At 47.4% G+C, this 10,021-nt stretch overlaps 1 protein-coding gene across 1 annotated transcript in view; it reads left to right on the top strand.

Annotated features, from left to right (window-relative positions):
• LOC106806634 (probable ATP-dependent RNA helicase DDX47) overlaps positions 1-10,015 on the top strand; it is a 27,150-nt gene extending 17,135 nt beyond the window's left edge. The window contains exons 7-10 of the mRNA XM_014808637.1: positions 7,797-8,020; positions 8,637-8,768; positions 9,170-9,299; positions 9,671-10,015. Of these exons, the coding sequence (XP_014664123.1) occupies positions 7,797-8,020; positions 8,637-8,768; positions 9,170-9,299; positions 9,671-9,847 (663 nt within the window). The 3' untranslated portion in view covers positions 9,848-10,015. The remainder of the gene's footprint in view (positions 1-7,796; positions 8,021-8,636; positions 8,769-9,169; positions 9,300-9,670) is intronic.
• Positions 10,016-10,021: the final 6 nt, after the last annotated feature.

The following is a 10,021-nucleotide window of genomic DNA, read 5'->3' as shown; positions in this document are numbered from 1 at the left end:
GAGTGAGTTATAGAGACCTCGACGAAAGAACCTGTGCAGTCTTCCATTACGATCGGGCTGCGAAAACGAACACTGCTATACAGCTACTTCTACATGCTAACCCGCTTCCAGATGGACCAAAGCACTCTCCGACAGATCACTAACAATTCGTTCTCAACATTTGGCATTATAAGCCATAGACTATTGTGCAATCACATAACTAATACCATGGCCATACTAAAATTAATGCTTGTATCTCTGTTAGCTCTGTTGACTTGTGTCTTAGGTTTTTTTTTATTCACTTTAAAAATATGCTACAATCATAACGCAATTGAGGAGAAAGTTCTTCTCAAAGACACATTTCGGAAGAAAAAGCAAGGGTTTTACCCCCCCCCCCCCCCCCCCCTTTTTGGCAACTCCGCTGAGCTTCGGACACCCTCATCATTAGTAGCGATAACATCCTGCTCCTCGCTAGGATATAGTGTCAGCTGCTTGCCTATCTTAGATACTCTATTCGCTGGCTACAGCGCTCAACATCGTACACTGCAAGACAGAGGAGCGTTGTACAATCAGCGGTGATAGGTTATGCAACTTTCTGGGTTTCGTCGAATATTCTATTATGGTTCGTCGTCGATGCACCGGTGTATTTTTTTTCGCTAACTTGTGTTTAAAACACGAGTAAATTGAAGACAACATTAGTGATGAATTTTTTGCACGTGTTTTTTGTCAATTTATTAATATAGAAATTAATCCTACATTCTCAGTTCTTAATGTACATCTATGTGTTGTTGATGTGTGTAGGTGTGTGTGCATGCCGGTACTGTATTTTTATGACACATAAGAAAACTAAATTTCTAGAGTGGGAAGAAACCGAGCAACTCAGCCTTACAACAAACACTATTAAGTTGTCACAATGTTGTTACTACAATAACTGTGACGATAAACCTCATCGCTTATTCTGGTCTACATACTGGTGTAACGACGTAATGGCCTTGCCACTCCTGCCCGCCCTAGCAGTTCTTCCCAACTCTGTGATGTAGTCTTAGATGCGTCCGGATGTCAAAGTTCAGACACACACGTCGACAATGCGGAATGTCTAGGCCCCTTAATTTGAAGCATATTTTGAACGAAATCTCTAATGATGACCACATTCAGACACACAACGAAACAAAACCACATGTTATAAGCTAAAACTATGGCCGCCATTACAGATTCGCGCTACTGTCGTCTATGTCTATTTCAATGTAACAAAATTAAAATAAAATAGTAAGAGATGCCACACCGAATCCACAAGCGAATAATCAGAACTAAAAACCATCCTTGCGATGCCTGCGTTGCCAGAATTCACTGCCGAATCAAATCATTGGAATTTTCTCACCGCCAATTTTTGTGTCCAACATTTGTTTACGCGAACAGCTTCGATTTACGCTTAAACAAACAAATGCCCGTCGTCATATCAAAATGCCCGAATTAAAAACGCGCCACGTTGCAACTGCGCTAACAGAGTAATTAATTTACCCAAAACGCGACAGCGAGGAATACTGTAACGCGTAGTAGATACTATTCGCTGGTTGTATTTTTCGCGAATTTCCGAACACGTCCCCGACCGCAAAAATCACACACGCGAATACTTCATACCGGATAATTCATAATTCAGCCGACGCCTGAAACTAACACACTCGGAAATTCATCTGTAAATTCCGTCTGAATTGCCAAAAATATCTGTACGCGACAATACGGGCGTATACAGTACTGCTGGCGGACTGTCCGTCGCCACGAGGATGGAGCGCGTCATTGCTCTGAACTTGTTGGTAGGCGAGCGAGGACGCTTGTTACTGGCCGATCTGGCCGTGGCAGCGCGGGATCGCGTTCTGTAGGCCCCGAGGTTGCGCCGACATTCAGCGCCCGACGCGCGTCGTGTTGGTTGCCACGAGTCGAGCCAGTAATTATCATGAACGAGTATTCCGGCGAGTTCGTTGAGAATCTGACACCAGTACATCAGCGTACCGTGTGCACGTGAGAAATAGGGGTCAACTGCATCACAGGTAGGCAGTACCTGCATGCATGACGAACAGGTTAACTCACACCAGGTAGGCATGTCCTGGTGCATGAGAACAGGTTAATCGCATTCCAGGTCCGCTAGTATCCTGCATGCATGAGAACTGGTTAGATCGATCACCAGGGACGCAGCTCCTGTACGCGTGAGTAACAAGTTAATCCGACACCAGGTAGGCAAGTCCTGTAATCGCGTCGTGAAGAAATGCAGGTTAATCGCACGCAGGCTAGAAGTCCTGTGCGCGTGAGACAGGTTAAATCGACACAGGTAAGCGCAGTCCTGCGCGCGTGAGAACAGGTATATGACACCAGGTAGCAGTCCTGCGTGCATTGAGACAGGTAATCGAACCAAGGTAGCAGTCCTGCATGCGATTATAGAGAAACATGTTAATGTAATCCGGCACAGCCAGACGTTGCAGTCACTGGCGCGTGGAGAACTAGAGGCGGTGTTCGACGTGATAGGAACGCTCACGAGCCGCTTCGCCTTCCTGAACGACACTGCGCGCGCGCAAGCTGAGAAGGGCTTTCCGGGCCTTTTGTTTTCAGCAGCGCCGAGTCGTGTTTTACATGGAGATGGACGGACGGCGAGAAATCTGTGCGGCAATACCGAATCCTAACATTTTCTTGAATTCGTCTACATTTGCAATCTATTTTGCAACTTCAAATTTTCATTTTTCATTCATTTACTTTACTTATAAATTCCAATTTCGTATCAATTTCGTACTGCTAAATTGCGTGTTTAACAGCTACTTGTTCGATACGACAGAATAATAAAATCTGCCTGTAAATATACCCTCCCAATGGTGAGGGCCGCCATCTTTGATCAAGCGAGCGCACAGCAGCGCATTCTGTGTGTCGTTCAAGATATGCACTTGCACTGCGTTCGTGCCCATGCGAGCGTTCGATTTGAGGCGTTCAGTTCTACGTCTGATTAACCCTTTAGTGCCCTGTCTGTTTAATAGCTATTAGTTCACCTTATTTTGTAGCAGTCATACTATTAGCTGTTCCGCCACGTTGCAGAACATGTTTTTTTTAAAGTGCGACACCATAATTGTTGTGCGAGTCATATTATGTCCTGCTTATTGGACTATTTAGTCTAATATTTGTGATTTAAACAGGTTAATTAAATGGCGACCACTTTAATTCACAGGGCAATCTAATCGGATGGCATTAGATGCGCCACTTTGTGCGTCTGGTTACTTGAACAGTTGCTCTTAATCGAGGAACACCAGTTAGCAGTCCTGTCCCAACATGACCGCGGTTTAGGAGAGAACGATTTTTAAATTTTAACGTCCACTTCTTCATGCCGATAAAAGACAAAATTGTACCGCCTACCTGCAATGCCCGATCGAGACAAAAGGATAGTTCAATACAGACACACCTCAACGGTCAGCACTCACTGCCTTTAAGAAAATGATGAAATGATGTATTCTAACTCGGCCATTGACGAACCGAGCGTTAATCGACACCACCGATAGCACAGTCACCTTGGGCAGTAGGATGGAGGAAACGACTGGTTAATTCGACCACACTGTATCTCGCCTCGGTAGTCAATGTCCTGCGCACGCTGCAGAACAGGTTACATCGCAGCGCAGAAGCAGTCTCTGCATTGCCTGATGAAGGCAACAGGTTAATCGACACCAGGCTAGCCAGTCCTTTGCTGCGGCGTGAGACAACAGTGCTTAAATCCGACACCAGTAGCAGGTCCTGCGCCGTGCGGTTGAGAAACAGGATTAATCGGACACCAGGTAGAAGTCCTGCCAGACGCGTGAAGACAGAGTAATCGACACCAGGTAAGCAGGTCCTGCATGCATGAGAACTGGTTAAGTTCGACACCAGGTGTTTCAAGTCCTGTACTGCGTGAAACAGGTTAATCCGGACACCAAGGTTATCATTGTCCTGCGTGCATGTCGCACAGCGTTAATCGACACAGGTAGCAGTCCTGCATGCGTGAGAAAGGTTTAATCGACACCAGGCCTTGGTAGTCCGATACCGTGCATGCATGAGATACTGGTTGTTAATCGGACACCAGTAAGCATGGCCTCCTGGTACGCATGTTGCCGCAAGCATATAACCAGGTTTAAAGAGATCGACAGCCAGGTAGCAGTCCTGCAGTGAAGTTGAGTAACAAAAGAGAGAGTTATAATATTTCCAACACCAGAGTAGTTTCATAGCATTTCTTAATTATCCCTGCGGCTTCGAATGGTTAGAAGCAGGATTAATCGAACATCAGTAGGCACGTCGCCTGTTTTACTGCGTGCAGTTACACAGGGTTAATCGACGCCAGGTAGAACAGGGTCCTGCCGCACGCTGCCAGCGAACATGGTGTGGTTAATCTCGACACACGCGAATTGGTAGCAATGTCCTCGTGTCTTCGTGAGAAACAGGGTTTACATCGACAACCCGTAGCCAGTCCTGCATGCCCATTGAGAACAGGTTAATCGACACCAGGTAGCAGTCCTGTGCATGCAACACGGCGATGAACAGGATTTAATCGACACAGGTAGCCGTCCTCGCGCGCGTTGAGAAACAGAGTTTAATCGAACACCAGCGTAGCAGTCCTGCATTTGCATTGAGAACAGGTAATCGACACCGGAGCCAGGTCCTGCATGGGCATGCAGGAACAGGTTAATCGACACCATGGGTAGCAGTCCTGCGTGCATGAAGAAACAAGGTAAATCGACACCAGTGTAGCCCAGGTCCTGCCGCCGCGTGAGGCAACCACAGGTTATCGGACAACCAGGTAGCAGTCCTGCATGCGTCGAACAGCGTTGAATCGACACCAGGGTAGCCAGCTCCTGCCCATGCATGAGAACTGGTTAATCGACACCAGTTAGCAGTCCTGCGCTGCATGAGAAACAGGTTACATCGACACCAGGTACAGTGCGCTGATGCATGAGAACAGGTTAATCGACGAGCAGGTAGCCAGTCCTGCGTGCCATGCAGAACAAGTTAAAACGACACCAGGTAGCAGTCCTCGCGCGTTGAGAAACAGGTTAATCGACACCAGTAGCAGCTTCCTGCATGCATGAGAACAGGTTAATCGACACCAGGTAGCAGTCTGCCATGCATGAGAACAGGTTAATTCGACACCAGGTAGGCAGTCTGCATGCCATGAGAACAGGTTAATCGCACCAGGTAGCAGTCCTGCGTGCATGAGAACCAAGTTAAATCGACACCAGGTTAGCAGTTCCTGCGCGGCGATTGAGAACAGGTTAATCGACACCAGGTAGCAGTCGCTGCATGGCCATGAGAACAGGTTAATCGACAGCGCAGGCTAGCAGTTCCTGTGCGCGTGAGAACAGGCGGGGTCGCCGGCGGCCTTAATCGACACCAGGTAGCAGTCCTGTCACGCGTGAGAACAGCGTTAATTCGCACCAGGTAGCAGTCCTGCGTGTGTGAGAACCAAGTTACATCGACACCAGGTAGCAGTTCCTGCGGCGCGTGAGACAGAGTTAATCGACACCAGGTAGCAGTCTGCATGCGTGAGAACAGGTTAATCGACACCCAGGTAGCAGTCCTTGCGCAGCGTGAGAACAAAGTTAATCGGACACCAGGTTAGCAGTCGCTCGCGCGTTGAGAACAGGTTAATCGACGACCAGGTAGCGTCCTGTGTGCGTGAGAAACAGGTTAATCGCACACCTAGGTGGCAGTCCTGCGCGCGTGAGAACAGAGCATGTTCAGAAGATGCGACGCGCCCCCTCGCCGAAGCGCGTCGCCTTCTGAACGACACTGACGCGCGCGCAAGCTGAGAGGCTGCTTCGCCTCAGCGGCGCGAGTTGTTTACAAGATGGCCGACGGGAAATCTGGCCCGAATCGCGAATCTACGATTTCTGACGTCAATTTGTTAATCTATTTTCAACTTCATTTCATTTTCATTCATTTATTTACTTCTAAATTCAATTCGTATCAATTTTCGTCTGCTAATTCTTTAACAGTACTTGTTCGAAGAACATTAAAATCTGCGCCGATTTAAAATCTGCCCTGAGTAACCCTCCATGGCGGGCCGCATGCTTTGATCAACGCGATAGCGCACAAGCAAGCGCTCGTGTGTCGTTCAAGAGGCGCTGCGTTCGTGCGCGAGCACTTCGCTCTTCCTTGAACACGGCCTCTGGTATAATCGACGCCAGCGTATGGCAGTCCTGTGCGCGCTGAGAAAAGGTTAATCGGACACCAGGTAGCAGTCCTGCGCACGTGAGAACAGGTTAATCGACACCAGGTAGCCGTCCTTGCGTGCGTTGCAGGAAAAGGTGTAACCGACACCACGTAGACATTTTTCCTGTGCGCGTGAGAAACAGGTTAAACCGACACCACAGGTGTCAGTCCTGCCCGCACGTGTGAGAACAGGTTAATCGAACCACCAGGTAGCAGTCCTGCGCGTGTTGAGAACAAGTCTAATCGACACCACGGGTAAGCAGTCTACTGCGCGCGTGAAGACACAGTTAATCGACACCACTGGATAGCAGTCCTGCGCACGTTGGAGAAAAGGCTTAACCGACACCAGGTAGCATTCCTGTGCGCGTCGAGAACAGGTTTACCGACACCAGGGAGCAGCTCCTGTGCGCGTGAGAAACAGTTAATCGACCACACACGTAGAGTCCTGCGCACGTTGAGAACAAGTTATCGACACCAGTAGCGTCCCTGCGTGTGCTGAGACAGGAGTTAATCGAGCTACCAGGTAGCGAGTCCTTGCGGCGGCGTGAGAACAGGTTAATGCGACACCATGGTAGCCAGTTCCTGCGCACGTGAGAACAGGTTAATCGTACACCAGGCTAGCAGTCCTGGTGGGCGCGTGAGAACAAGTTAATCAGACACCAGGCTAGCAGTCCTGCCATGCAATGAGAACAGGGTTAATCGACACCAGGTAGGCAGTCCTGTTACGCGTGAGAACCCAGGTTAATCGAACACAGGTAGCAGTCCTGTGCGCGTGGAGAACAGGTTAATCGGACACCATGTACGGCTCAGTCCTGATACGCGTGAGAACAGGTTAATCGACACCAGGCTAGCCAGTCTGCGTGTGTGACGAACAAGTGGGTAATCGATCACAATTCACCGGCGCCTCGGCCACGGTCCTGATAGCTCCAGTGAGCAAAAAGTTAATCGACCCAGCGTAGCCAGTCCTGTGCACGTGAGAACAGGTTAATCGACACTCCAGGTAAGCAGTCCTGTGTGTGTTGAGACAGGTTAATCGACACCAGTAGCAGTCCTGCGTGTGTGAGAACAGGTTATCGACACCAGTTAGCAGTTTCTTTGTGCCACGTGAGAACAGGTTAATCGACACCAAGGTAGCAGTCCTGCGCACGTGGAACAGGTTAATCAACACCAGGTAGCAGTTCCTGCGTGCGTGAGACAAGTTAAGCGACACGCAGGTAGCAGTCCTGCCGTGCATGAGTAACATGGAATCGGGGGACAACCAGGGTAGGAGTCCTGCATGCATTGAGAACGGTTAATCGACACCAGGGGGGGTAGCAGTTCCTGCAATGCCGTGAGAACAGAGTTAATCGACACCAGGTTAGCAGTCCTGCATTGCATGAAAACAGGTTAATCGACACCAGGTAGCAGTCATGCGTGCATGAGAACAGGCTTAATCGACACCAGTAGACAGTCCTGCATGCAACCTGTTCTCACGCGCGCAGGACTGCTACCTGGTGTCGATTAACCTGTTCTCATGCACGCAGGACTGCTACCTGGTGTCGATTAACCTGTTCTCATGCATGCAGGACTGCTACCTGGTGTCAGTTAACCTTTTCTCACGTGCACAGGACTGCTACCTGGTGTCGATTCTCAACGAACTCGCCGGAAACTCGTTCATGATATTCTGCTCGACGTGCAACAACACGACGCGCGTCGCGCTGATGCTGCGCAACCTCGGCCTCAACGCGATCCCGCTGCACGGCCAGATGGGCCAGAACAAGCGCCTCGGCTCGCTCAACAAGTTCAAGAGCAAGACGCGCTCCATCCTCGTGGCGACGGACGTCGCCAGCAGGTACTGTATACGCCGTATTTTTCGCGTACAGATATTTTTGCGAATTCAGACGGAATTTACAGATAATTTCCCGAGTGGTTAGTTTCGCGGTCGGTGAATTATGAATTATCCGGTATGAATTATTCGCGTGTTGTTATTTTTGCGGTCGGGGACGTGTTCGCGAAATTCGCGAAAATTAAACCACCGCGAAATATACAGCGTGTACAGTATTCCTCGCGTCGCGTTTTGGTAAATTAATTCTCGTTAGCGCTTGCACGTGCGCGTTTTAATCGCATTTTGATATTGACGACGTGCGATTTTCTTGTTAGCGTAATCGAACTGTCGCGTAAAAAATGTTGGCACAAAAATTGCGGTGAGAAATTCCAATGATTTGATTCGCAGTATTTCGGCAACGAGGCATCGCAAGGATGGTTTTTAGTTCTGATTATTCGCTTGTGGATTTCGGTGTGGCATCTCTTACTATTTTATTTTAAATTTTGTTACATTGAAAATAGACATAGACGACAGTAAGCGAATCTTATGGCTGCCATATTTTACTATAACATGTGTTTTGTTTCGGTTGTGTGTTGAAGTGGTCATCATTAGAGATTTTCTTTCAATATCGCTTCAAATTAAGGGGCCTAGACATTCCGCATGTCGACGTTGTGCTGAACTTTGACATCCCGACGCACTCTAAGGACTACATTCACAGAGTTGGAAGAACTGCTAGGGCGGGCAGGAGTGGCAAGGCCATTACGTTCGTTACACAGTATGTAGACCAGAATAAGCGATGAGGTTTATCTCACAGTTATTGTAGTACAACATTGTGACAACTTGATAGTGTTTGTTAAGCTGATTGTCTCGGTTTCTTCCCACTCTAGAAATTAGTTTTCTTTGTGTCATAAAAAATACATACCGGCATGCACACACACCTACACACACAACACACATATATGTACATTAGAACTGGAGAATGTAGGATTAATTCTATATTAATAAATTGACAAAAACACGTTGCAAAATTCACACTAATTTGTTCTTCAAATTTACTCGTGTTTAAACACAAGTGTAGCGAAACACCGTGCATCGAACGACCTAATAGAATATCGACGAAACCCAGAAATTGGCATAACCTAAGACCGTGTTTACAACGCTCCTCTGGTCTTGCAGGTACGATGTTGAGCTGTACCAGCGAATAGAGTATCTAATAGGCAAGCAGCTGACACTATATCCTAGCGAGGAGCAGGAGGTTATGCTACTAATGGAGAGGGTGTCCGAAGCTCAGCGGATTGCCAAAATGGTAAACCAACCTGTTTTTTCTTCCGAAATGTGTCTTGAGAAGAACTTTCTCTCACTTGCGTTATTTGTAGCATATTTTAAATGAATAAAAAAAATCCTAATGACACAAGTCAACAGAGCTAACAGAGATACAAGCATTTATTTTTAGTATGGCCATGTATTGTTATGTGATGCACAATAGCTATGCTTATATCCGATATGTTGAGAACAATTGTTAGTGATCTGTTCGGAGAGTAGCTTTGGTCCATCTGGAAGCGGGTTTATCATGTAGAGTAGCTGTATATGCAGTGTCGTTTCGCAGCCGATCGTAATGGAATACTGCACAGGTTTTATCGTCGAAGGTCTCTATAACTTCACTCTCTTCTTTGACAGGAGTTGAGAGACATGGAAGACAACAAAAAGAAACGACCAGCAGGGGGCGCAAAAAATGCTGATGATGCTGACGATACAGAAGATGCATTGGGTGTACGAAAGAAAGTGAAGAAAAGCCATGGAGGCAAACCAGGACAAAAAAGTCAGGGGAATCGAAAAATGTCCAAAAGGCACTGACATCGTAATTATCTGTTTAAAAGAAGGTCTCAGAATCTATAAAAATTCTGCTCTACATTTGTTTGTCCTGGCAGTTATTAATCTGTTTCATCCATATAATGATGTATGCCCCCACATCACTAAATTTTAAGACATAGATTTTTATACACACAAACATATATATATATATATATA

The sequence above is a fragment of the Priapulus caudatus genome, unplaced genomic scaffold (assembly GCF_000485595.1).
Source record: "Priapulus caudatus unplaced genomic scaffold, Priapulus_caudatus-5.0.1 Scaffold170, whole genome shotgun sequence".
Lineage (NCBI taxonomy): Eukaryota > Metazoa > Priapulida > Priapulimorpha > Priapulimorphida > Priapulidae > Priapulus > Priapulus caudatus.
Note: the sequence above shows the minus strand (reverse complement) of the source record. Positions and strands in the feature narration are given on the sequence as shown.